The sequence below is a fragment of the Ilyonectria robusta genome, assembly GCF_021365365.1.
Source record: "Ilyonectria robusta strain PMI_751 chromosome Unknown BGZ61scaffold_33, whole genome shotgun sequence".
Classification (NCBI taxonomy): domain Eukaryota; kingdom Fungi; phylum Ascomycota; class Sordariomycetes; order Hypocreales; family Nectriaceae; genus Ilyonectria; species Ilyonectria robusta.
Window position 1 is genome coordinate 201,598 of NW_025764467.1, and position 11,331 is coordinate 212,928.

The following is an 11,331-nucleotide window of genomic DNA, read 5'->3' on the forward strand; positions in this document are numbered from 1 at the left end:
AAAGAGAACCTTAATACAAGGGACAACTAGTACCATATTGCTATTTTAATACTCCCGATTATATATATCCTCTTCGAGCTATTTTTAAATCCAGTCTTTAAGAACTTAAACTAGTAATAGCAATATCTAGCAATTCTCAAGCTGTACATGAGCTGAGGACAGGAACTGCAGCCACCTCGGGTGTAAGGGACTTTCGAATCGACTGAGAATAAACTGAATATGACGGTATAACAGAGGGGCCTTGAGTGACTCTCTGAAACTTTTAAACGAGACTTTGGCAGAGAGTTACGTCAGTTAGTCCGCCCAAAGCTTTCATCTGCAAAGAAGAAAATAAAAAGCTACTTACGGATGAGAAGGCCTGGCATCGTCCAGGAACACGCAAATTGTTCGAGCTGGAGAAGCAAGACAGTTTCACAGTGCTCAATCTCGGATTGAAGATCAGCTCCGGCAACTCCGGCAAACTTCTTGTGGAGGTCAAGAAAGATCAGCGCAACAAAGCTGATTAAAGATATTCCAGGGTCCACGCTCAGGGAAAATGTGCTATTCCACTGCTTCGCTATTGCGGCTACGTCCTGGCAGACTTCGAGAACCTGCTGCCAGTTCAACAGCCAATCCTCACCTTCTGGTAAGCATTGGCAGCTCACAAGGGTAACGAGGAGCTGCGCCATGAGCAGTTGCAATACCGTGACTAATCTGGCGTGGTGATTGGAGCACGATTCATTCATGAATGCGTTGCGCCTGGGGTTGAAGTAGTTTTTGGGAAGGCCAAGGCGGAGTGCTGAGAGGCGCCGCTCAGCGTTCTCGACGACCGAAACGGGCTCTTCTTTGGGAGCTAGGAGATACAGCCGCAGCGCTCGTCCGACATGGCGTACGGCAGTTGCGCTAATGATGTGAAGATTGAAAGACGAATTATGTGGAGAGTCAGATACAATGGCTGGGAGGAGGTCCATAAGACCATCTGGCCGATAGGGCAGAGATAATCTTGGTTTGGCGCCGTCTTCATGCCGGAATCCAAGAGGTCCGTCGTTCTCGCGATCTTGCATGAGAGCCGTGCCGACAACCCCCTCGTCGATCTGATAGGGAGTCCCTACTGAGAGGTTGACGTACGAGTCAAGGCGGTAGACACACCACCACACGAGCCGCCAGTGCTCGAGATGGTCCTCGTCCACCGTGCTCCAGTCTGGGGATAGAGTGGGGAGCATATCCAGGCGGTCAAGTCCCATCCAGTATGCCATCCGAACAAGCTTACCGATTCGCATCCACGCCTGTTGACCAGGAAACTGGTGGAATTCGTAGAAGGCAAGTAGACAGAATTTGCGAAATTGGTCCAGAGTGGGAGAGCTGCCGAACATGTCTTCCTGAAGCGACGCGGAGCTCAGTGTCTGATCGATGCAGGCGTCCAGATTGAAGGTATCTGACGCAAACACAAAGCCGGATAGCTTGGCTGTCATGGTGATGAGCGTCAAGATGAGGTCACGGCGATGGGCAGAGGTTCCGCTTCCGCGCTCACTGACACAATGTGGCAATCGCGCCTCGGAGAAGAGCGGGATAGCATGGTGGATAGTCTCAAAGTACTTCTTCAGCCTAGGTTAGTTTTCATCAGTTACTATTACTAAAGATTCTAAGTTGATATTTAGGCGGGATGAAGAAGGGCAGGGAGAGAGGGGGAAGCACTCGCGTACAGGCATTCCTCCTCTTCGGGGAGGATATCTAATGAGTCCGAGTATTGGGTTCCGGTCTCTAAATTAGGAGACACACTGGTACCGTTGGAAGCGTCCGATGGCTGCGTTAGAGGGTCCGCACTTGTTAAGGTGGATGGGGAATCGGGGAGGACTTCCTCCTCGGGGTTGTCGAATCCTTGAGCATTGAGTTGGTAGCCTGTAGTCACAGCTCGGAGGAACACTTAGCATTTTAAGACGGGGCGATTCAATAGTGGGATAACGGAAGAGTCATACGAGAAGGGATTTAAACCTAGGGAGACTTTGACAAGGGCAAGGTAAAGAAATGCTCACCAGGAGGATCTCTCGGTCGAAACGGGGATGAGCCGCTCCGAGATGCACGCTTGAAACCCGGAGCAGGGCCAGGCCTACGACGGGTCGAAGAGTACGTACACGCGTTCCCACGTTCAAAACAGCGAGAGCATTTAGGTCGTCCCAAATCACCTGCAGAAGGACGGGTTCAAGGATCGGGCTAGGTGGCCTGGCATCGAGGATGGGGGGCTGAAGCTTTCCGACGTACACTTGACTTTTTTCCTGCAGACGAAGAGACCATCAGCAGCGAGACCTTTCGTGTTGATGGTGTTATAGCTTCTTACCGGATACAGCTATCGCAGACTCTGGTGCTGGACGGGCGCCCCTCACCATCTCCGGAACCTCGGAGCTGGGCCGCTGAGCACGACGGTGATTCCTCATCCATTCTGGCTTGTTGCCTCAATCTATCGGCAGATTAGAGAGGAAGCAAGGGAGCTATCTCGGAGGGTCCATAGCCAGCCGGGCTAATTCAAGCGACCCGCCAACGGAGACGCAGATGGAGTCTGTCAATACCATAAGACAGCCGATAGTAAGAGTACAGAGCAGTGGAGCTAGTTCAACTCGATGACGGCGTAAGATTTCCCGATGCCAGAGGTCGGTCGTATGTCGACACGTCGGCGCGTCTATGGAGGAGTAGAAAACGAGCCGGAGGTTTTGCTGGGGGTAGGATGTGGAGCGGATAGTCGGAGGAACTCTCTAGCCACGGAGCTTCGACAAAACTCCGATTCCGATTATATTAATTTACACGACGGGGCTGCCACGACTCTATTAGACCAGGTTGAGATGCCCCGGCGCTAGCCCCCGCAATCTTCAAAGCACCCTTGCCATATGGAGCGCGTCGCTTTAGTGCGAGGTTCCTTCGAAACGATGTACGTGGTTAATTTACCCATGAAATCCTGGATGTTGGCTCTCGTAAGCCTCGGCATCGGCACTGTTCGCAAGAGCCAGCCATCACCGGCGGTTTCTATAGATTAGCGTAAACTGTGCAAGGTATATGGCCTCTGAAGCTCTCTCTGGTGAACTCGTAATATCAGAATCGAATACACTCTGTACGGGCTCCACGATTAGTCCTTTGATCTCCTGACGCCCTCAACATGGCATCGTTCTCTCATCTCATCCGCTTCGAATGCGAAGAGGATAGTAATACTTACTTTGCCGATCTGGGGTCTGACGCCACTGGCCCGCCGTCACCTGGAACAAAGCTCAGGGCGTTTGGTTCTTATGAGGCGCTCGCCGAAAAGTCTGGGCATAAGACCGTCACGTTACGCCGGGTGAGCATCTGCCAGTGCCCTGCATCCCCTCTCTACTTCCTTTCCTCCCAATCCTTCTCAATAAGAACCGTACTCCATTCCATCGAGAAGTGACGGCATCTGACGTACTGAACCGAAACAACAGCTTCTAGCGCCTCTTCCTCGAGATGGAATTCCGATATATTGCGTAGGTCTCAACTATCACAGCCACGCCAAGGAAGCCAAGGTAAGTTTAGAGAGCCTCTAGCCCTCGATGTATGTTACTGACCTCGTTTGGGTGCAAAAAGCTTACAGCCCCATCCTGTCCGCCACTCTGGACGAAGCCGGCTGCATCACTTGCAAATCCAGATGAAGACATTCCAATCGGCGACTTCTGCGCCAAGAGTCTCTTAGACTATGAGGTAAGAGGTCACAGGCGCACCGAGTCGCTTTATTGTCACAATGCACTCCTGAAACTGACTTGCTCTTTTTATCTTGCGTACAGGGCGAACTGGTCTTCGTCACCTCAAAAGAGTGCCGTAACGTATCGCCGAAAGATGCCAAGGACTACATTCTAGGGTACACTGTCGGGAATGACTTGTCGTGCCGCATGTACCAGCTCCCTCGCTACTCTGCTGGCCAGTTCTTCTTCGCAAAGGCTTTCGACAAGTTTGCGCCTATTGGTCCCACCCTAATCAGTGCCGCCATGTTTGCTGATGCCATGTCGTTCACCGTGGTAACGAGGGTGAATGGCGAGGTTAGACAGACGGCCGAGTTCAAGAAAGACATGATCTTCTCTCCGGAGCAAATCCTGAGCCACATGAGTCAAGGTAAGAAAGAGATAGTTCTGATAGCTGTCATATTAATCTACTTGGCAATTAGAATGCAAATCAAGCTGACTTTGTTATCGTCTCGTGACCAGGCACAACAATCCCGGCCGGTACAGCAGTTATGACAGGAACTCCGGCAGGAGTCGGCGCGTTCCGTAGTCCCAAGACCTTTCTGCAGGATGGCGATGTGGTTGAAGTGGGCATGGAAAAGGTCGGAACCCTGCGGAATACGATGAAGTTCGAGTAAGCAAGCGTTCGTTACCCAAAGGTGGCGTCCTCTGTCAATACTGCTGCTGACGTGCGCTTCAAAAAGGGTTACTGCGCGCACTCGTGTGATTATGTACATTCAATGGCTCGTTATATCGATTGTTACACGATGGAGATAGATGGGCGAATATTTGTGGATTGCTAAGGGTAATGTCGCTCGGTAGTCGTTGGAGGACCTTGCCGAAGCGGGATCATGGTGACTTGGGTAATGAAGTTGGATTTGATGGACCACAGACGCGTGTACGCTTGGGCAAATATCTGGTATAATTTATGCAATGTACAAAAAGCAGCACTTATTACTGCTACATCAGATTCAGTATGATCCAATCCAACACGACTGGGTTTCTCCACCGACATCTGCGTTCCGCCTAATAGCCTGTGATAAATTTGCACTCTGGACCTCGTTAATCCTTCCTCATTACCAACTTCACCGCATCGGGGTACGTAAACTTTTTTCATTTCTCATTCATCCTAAATTTAGTCTAAGCTCATACGGCACATGCGATATGAAATTGGTCTCCGAATAAATCCGGCATGCATTTGTGCTGCCGAGGTTGATCCAATCAGAACTTTAGGGTAACATTAGGCTCAACTTGAGATAAGTAGAGGCGGCATCCAATCAGAGTTGTGCCGCGGAGGATCTACACCGTAATGAGGATCCTCCGTGGACATTAAGTAGATATCCCGTACCTGGTGCCCTTCATCGGTAGTGGCAAAACTGGTGTGCCGCGACACAAAAGACATTTGCGAGTCTCACCAGACGTCCTTCAAGAATTATTGTCCTCGAGCGTTCTGCCATCATTTCTCTCTTGTCCACTGCAGAGTATCCTCGATTGATCACCATGGCGGCCATTAAATCCGTTGCAAGCTCCCCGTTGCAACTGCCCTGTGGCCTCGTGCTGAAGAACCGACTGGTCAAATCCGCCATGTCGGAAAAAATGACGATAGATCTTCAGCCCACTTCCATCCATGAGAGGGTGTACAAGTGTTGGGCCCAAGGCGGATGGGCGGCGCTCGTTACTGGTATGGCTTTGTTCGTACACTCAAACCACCTGCCGGAACTGATATTTGTGCTTAATAGGAAACATCATGGTTGACGACAGGTATCTCGGTTCCGCGGGGGATGTTGCAGTCTCCGGGTCCAGCTCAGCCATCGTCGAGCGCTGGTCCGCGTGGGCGAAAGCGACTCAAGGTCACGGCTGTCATTTGATTGCCCAACTGTAAGAGAGCTCCAAGAACCTGGCAAGCGGATAGGGACAGCATCGTCCAGTAAGCAGATAACAAATCACTGATTAAGAAGGGACTGGTTGTAGAAACCACCCGGGTCGCCAGTCACCGCTCGGGACCAGCAAGAGAAGCTTCTTCTGCAAGACAATTGCGCCCAGCGCCATACCGCTCAACCTCGGCGACAACTGGATCGCCTATGTTGCCCGCGCCCTGGTATTTGGCACCCCTCGGGCCATGACGCAACACGATATCGACGTAGTCATCGCGCAGTTTGCTCTCGCTGCAAAGCTGGCGTCACAAGCGGGCTTCCAGGGTGTGGAGCTCAATGCAGGACGTAAGAAGCTCGCTATCCCTTCGTTGGAGTATAGCGAGGCTGTTTGTTCTTCGCTAACCAAGAGGCTCTAGATGGCTTTTTGCTATCTCAATTCATGTCGTCGTCGAGCAACAAGCGCGTAGACGATTTTGGAGGTTCAGCAGAGAAGCGTGTCGAGCTAGTCCTGCAAATTATTCGCGCCATCCGCACCGAGGTCCCACGATCATTTTGTGTCGGCGTCAAGATCAACACTGCAGACTTCATGAACCCGAAAGGCTTTGCCGACATGTTGCGGCAAATAGAGCTCATCCATAAGGAGCAGGTCGACTACATCAATCTCAGCGGGGGGTCTTTCGAAGATCCACAGGTTCGTCTTCGACTACAGAACGGCCGGGACCCAGAGCACAAGATCACTAACTAATAACCCATTTCTTCTACCGAACAGATGCTTAGCACCAACAATTCAGTGACCGAGCATGTCACCTCTAGTGAGCGGACCATCGCCCGTGAGGGCTTCTTCCTGCGGGCGAGCCAGGAGGTCCGCCAAAAATTCCCCCAGCTCGCGCTCATCGTCACCGGGGGATTCCGCAGCCGCAATGGAGTTAACGCTGCCCTCGAGACAGGAGCTTGTAACGCTATTGGTCTTGGAAGACCGGCCATAAAATATCCAGATCTGCCCAACAAAATTATGTTCAACAACGAGCTGGCCCACGAGCAGGCTAGATTCGACGTCGAGGCCGCCCCGTCCGTGGGGTGGATCGGAACCAAGATCCGGTCCGCAGGTGCCGGCGCAGAAACGGTTCGTCTTCAAATTCTACTTTCTCTTTCACATGGGCATCATACACCAGCTTCGTGCTCGAATGGCTTCATTTGGGTTATGGAAGCTAACAATCGTCGACAATGTAGAAATACTGGTCAAATATTCTCCAGAGGATCAAGGAAGATTAAAGACACCAGTGGAGTGCATAGAACTGGAAGCGCTGTTTGTATAATAGCTGTGTCGTTGAGTAAACTAAGTTCAGGGGGCTCTTTAGATGTCCCATAAGGTGGTCGATTACGTAGATAGCTTAGCATCGTAGCTGCTGAAGAGGAATGAAGACAAACACTTGAAATGCACAGAAATAGATGTGACGGAATATCATTATATCCTAATATTCTGCTAGGTCATGTGCTTAGATACACCCATGAGCTTATGTTGCCATAAATGGGTTACTTATGTTTCAGATTCTATGAGCAGTAATATCTGCGAGGGACTGGATTATGACGTTTAAATCAAGTTGCATCTGCAATAACATTATACTCTCCATAGGGTGAGAGTGCAAAGAATTTTAAAAATTATCATATTTGATCAACAACCACCGTCAACGGACGAAACTTGGGGTCATCTTCTGATACCGGCCAGCTTAGAGAAGCCCAGCAAGCATATGCAGATCTCGGTCTAAATTATATGCACAATTTGTTTATGATGGATCCCAAGCATTAGAACAGCTCATAAGCAAGGCCGCGTATCTACACTCCATCGCATACATGATGTCTACTGAGCCCACAGCGCTGTGCATATGGCCCCGACAGCCAGATTCCACTTGGCCAGCTGTGCGATTGTGATGCTGTAATACTTTTGAATCGAACCGCATGTGGCGGTGCTCCCGATGAGATGGAACTTCTTGCAGTTACTGGCCATGCCTGCCTGGATCGGCGAGGGCGTCGAATCATCATCGCCTGGATTGGCAGGGGTTCCGTCAATGACACCAACACATACGTTGAAGTTAGCCCACAGGGCGGGGCACGTAAAAACCACTGTGGGATTCCACTTCGTAAAGTCTGCCATGGCGATGCCGTAGTAGCTTTGGATAGATGTGCAGGTAGTGGTGGACTTGACCAGGTGGAACTTGTTGCAGTTTGTGACCATATTTGCTTGGATTGGCGTAGGCGTGGTGATTCCATTGGAGGGTGCCTTTGTTGTAGTTGATTTGGCCATGGTTTTCGTGGGGGGATTCCAGCCGACAGTTCCGACACAGACGTAGTAGTCGACTAACAATGATCTGCAGTCCTTACCGACGGCAGGGTTCCACTCAAAGAAGGCACCAAAGTCGAACGTCTGGTACTGTGCAATGATCTTGTTGCACGTATCTCCCTTCTTGGCCTTGTAGAAGGACGTGCATGTGTCGATGAGACCGTCCTGAGTGGGACTGGGCTTGGAGTCCTCAGTAGGCTCAGGCTCGGCATCTTCAGGAGTCGTCGCCTTGGGCGGATCTTCATCACGAGGAAACCCGTCATTGACCTCGATGCAGTATGCGTGGCCAACCTGGATACCACTGCAGTCATCCTTGACGCTGGGGTTCTATACCATGTGAGACACCTTCGGGCACGCTGAAGATCGCACGTTGGCTACTTACGTATTCCACAAACTGCTTGTGTGTGAGGTCCCAATCTGACTCAAAGAGTTCACAGTCGAAGCTCTTGTCAACGGCTACGTCCCTCCAAGTGCAATCAGAAGAGATTCCCGGGTCGGTTGGGCCGTTCTGTTGAGCAATCCTTAAGCCTGTCCACGCACTTACACCGACGGCCAATAAGCCTTGAGCGAAGAGGGATGAGAAGTGCATGGCGCAGAGGGAACACCAGTACAGAAGATGATTTGGGTGCACCAAGTGACTTGAGGAGATAGATAGAGGCGATGGAACACCACTATGTAGTGAGAGCAAGAGTTGGAGATTTTTAAGTACAGGCTTTCAAGTTTCATTGATCACCCCAAAACCCTGCAAGTCAACCAAGTAATGGCACCATCACGAAGCAGCCTCTGCCTTGTTGGTTACATCGACTTGGCACGTTACAGTTTTTGGCCGGCGGCCCGTCCGTTGGCTTTGTTGTGGAGACTTGGATGATGTAGCGAGCCAACACACACTGAAAAGACCATGTTGCCGTATCCTCTCAAAGAATCGAGACGACATGGTGGCTCGCCAAGGGGCCAACCAAAGCGAAGATCACTTCCCAGGAAGAGACGTCTCGGGCAGATCCGCGGGTTCCCCTGAGATCATTCTAACTTACGTACGGACATTGTAAAGCGGCTCGGGTGTCCGTCAAAGGTTCCCTGCTAGCCATAAACGGACAGGGGTAATAAAGTTCCGATCCCTGCTCAACATCACTTTGACCCCTGTAACACAAGAGTGTACGGAGTACAGTGATGATAATGAGTAGAATGCACGCAGGGTGAACCAGAAATCACAACCAGCATCTTCACCGGAAACATCTTAACCCGGTTCTATGACCGCGGCCGACGATTCGGCCGCGGCCCGACTCCATCTTCGGATCTTGCGGAGTCAGTAACGGACTTAAACGGCGGGCTGTTGGTTGTCAGTGGGGAAACAACGGCGAGCTGTCCGCGTGAGCTGTCCGCTTCGCGCTAATTAGCAGTCCCTGTTGGGTCCAGATTTGCCAAGACCTCTCCATAAGTGCCTCTGCATGTGCCTTGGTGGCGGTCATCAACGCCATCCCGTCTTAGTAACACTCGCTGGCCGTTTGTGTGACAGTTCCCACAAGGCCGGCTCCTGTCATCGTACTGTACAATATCAGTAGCGATCTGCAATTTTATGTTTAGGCTTGCATTGGTTTGAAAGGCTATTTGACAGCGGGGAAATGTTGCTTCTCCAATTCCACACGCAACGCAAAGTTCAACCTTCATGTTGTAGATACCTGACCGATGCAAGGATCACATAGGACATTAAGAAGTAGAGAGATGGTAACGACTGACTTCATTTGAGTGCCTTGGTAAGTCAATAATACTTACGGTGCAACTTGGAAAGCTAAGCTAGAGAATGTCCAAGTCGCAACCTATCGTGCCTGGGTGTAGTCATGTTCTACAGCTCTCCGGTGGATTCGTACGTAATGTTCCATCCTGAAATGGGCGCTACGCACAAGGCCTCGCCGGGAACCAGGCTCGCAGTGCACTTATCCCTACCCGACAACGAAGGGTTGATGTCGTACATGAGGTTGCCCTCGCAGATGTCATTCTCCTTGCAGATGCTATCGCAAGTATCCGACTTGGTGACGACGTGCCACTGGCCACAGTTTAGCGTCGTGCCCTCGGCCACCTCGGCGTCTTTCGGCGGCGTAATGAGCACGAAGGTAGGTCCGTTTCCGCTGCTGATCTTGCGCTGAGTGCTGGGGACTTCTGTAACAGAGCTGAGGTCGCCGAGAGCGGAGATGCAGATGGACTTGCCGTAGAAATCGGTGCCCGACTGGAGGTCGGTGCATGCGTGGTTGATCCACGAGTTGTAGAATTGCACGTCGTCCCAGCGAATCCCCTGCGAAGTCTCTATGCTGAAGCAAGTGTCGTCAGGCTGCACGTAGTACGTCTTGCACGTCATGGGGAGGCAAAGCTTGAGGCCTGCGGGGACCTTGAGACAGTCACCGATGGCCTCTTGGTTGCCCATGTACAGTAAAGCGCCAGAGACTCCCGAAGCCTTGGAGATGGAGTCACAGGTATCTCCCTCCTTGGTTGTGTAGTACTTGCTAGTCAGGCAGAAGGGCGTCTCTACCTCTTTCTCTTTGAGAGGCGGCAGAATGTCTGTGGGCCCTGAGCCTCCGCACACTTTGTAGACAAGCTCAAGCTCCTGCTGGTAGAACTCGTCGTAGAGGGAGTACTGCGAGGACTGCATGAGAATAAGGCGTCGAAGATAGCAAATGTGGCATAGCTCCGCGCGAGGCAAATCCTCGCCCTCCTCGACGTCGGAGAACTCATCAATAATGTCTGGTAATGGTGGTCAGTGAAGTTCCCTGTTTTGCACTTCGATTACTTACCGTTACAATATCTCTTCGTCTTGGGATCTTTGATGCACGTCTCATTCCAGCCGGCCCAAATGTTACCGCCATACTGCGTGAGAACAGCATTGCTCGACCCAAAGCTTTTGCCCGCACAGTCCTTGGAAACGCCATTAAACCACTTTCGAAGCGACGCAGAGCAGGTAGCCGTGCAAATCTCGTCGGTTAGAGTAACGTTTTCCAGGGAGCCTCGATAGCTCAACTCCATGAACGATTGTATATACGGATTGCAGGCGATATCAGCGGATAAGGCACTGACGCATGCATCCCCAACATCGTAATTGTCAAGATCAGCGACTTCGTAGATGCGGAAGGCATCAACGCCGAGAAAAAGGCCAAAGGTGGCAAGGGATTTGAGAATTGGCATAGTGTGCATGGTGACCACTTGTTAGCTGAATAGATGAAGTTTGAAAGTTGCTCGTCTTCAGAAGTGGCCATCAATATAGACCCCGAATTAAGCTGCGACTGAGTACTCACAGGCCCTCGGAACGAATTCCGTATGGCCCGGTCCAACGCTAAGCTTAATTTTATGTATGTAGTAGAGCATCATGGAGTCCGTGAGATCGGCGAGGAGGGAGTGGCGATAGCTTTGGATCCACTGCAATAGGCTATGTACC

General features: G+C 51.2%; 5 protein-coding genes across 5 annotated transcripts; 2 read left to right on the plus strand and 3 right to left on the minus strand.

Moving 5' to 3' along the window:
• Window positions 1-126: 126 nt before the first annotated feature.
• Window positions 127-1,451, minus strand: BGZ61DRAFT_499267 (uncharacterized protein; the record flags this gene model as incomplete). Its single annotated transcript, XM_046251382.1, has 2 exons — window positions 127-272; window positions 347-1,451. 2 exons carry the CDS (start codon window positions 1,449-1,451, stop codon window positions 127-129), a joined length of 1,251 nt encoding a protein of 416 aa, XP_046096704.1.
• A 1,673-nt stretch (window positions 1,452-3,124) lies between these two features.
• On the plus strand, window positions 3,125-4,336 carry BGZ61DRAFT_367935 (uncharacterized protein; the record flags this gene model as incomplete). Its single annotated transcript, XM_046241843.1, has 4 exons — window positions 3,125-3,301; window positions 3,568-3,681; window positions 3,765-4,089; window positions 4,182-4,336. 4 exons carry the CDS (start codon window positions 3,125-3,127, stop codon window positions 4,334-4,336), a joined length of 771 nt encoding a protein of 256 aa, XP_046096705.1.
• An 892-nt stretch (window positions 4,337-5,228) lies between these two features.
• Window positions 5,229-6,683, plus strand: BGZ61DRAFT_292614 (uncharacterized protein; the record flags this gene model as incomplete). The annotated part of the gene is made up of 5 exons (XM_046238587.1): window positions 5,229-5,379; window positions 5,438-5,576; window positions 5,670-5,917; window positions 5,989-6,267; window positions 6,364-6,683. Coding segments are annotated over 5 exons (1,137 nt in total), but the record flags the coding sequence as incomplete, so codon positions are not given.
• Window positions 6,684-7,430: 747 nt separating this feature from the next.
• BGZ61DRAFT_367922 (uncharacterized protein) lies at window positions 7,431-8,499 on the minus strand (the record flags this gene model as incomplete). The annotated part of the gene is made up of 2 exons (XM_046241839.1): window positions 7,431-8,237; window positions 8,293-8,499. 2 exons carry the CDS (start codon window positions 8,497-8,499, stop codon window positions 7,431-7,433), a joined length of 1,014 nt encoding a protein of 337 aa, XP_046096707.1.
• Window positions 8,500-9,750: 1,251 nt separating this feature from the next.
• Window positions 9,751-11,081, minus strand: BGZ61DRAFT_367777 (uncharacterized protein; the record flags this gene model as incomplete). The annotated part of the gene is made up of 2 exons (XM_046241821.1): window positions 9,751-10,643; window positions 10,694-11,081. The coding sequence occupies 2 exons, from the start codon at window positions 11,079-11,081 to the stop codon at window positions 9,751-9,753; spliced, it is 1,281 nt and encodes a 426-aa protein (XP_046096708.1).
• Window positions 11,082-11,331: the final 250 nt, after the last annotated feature.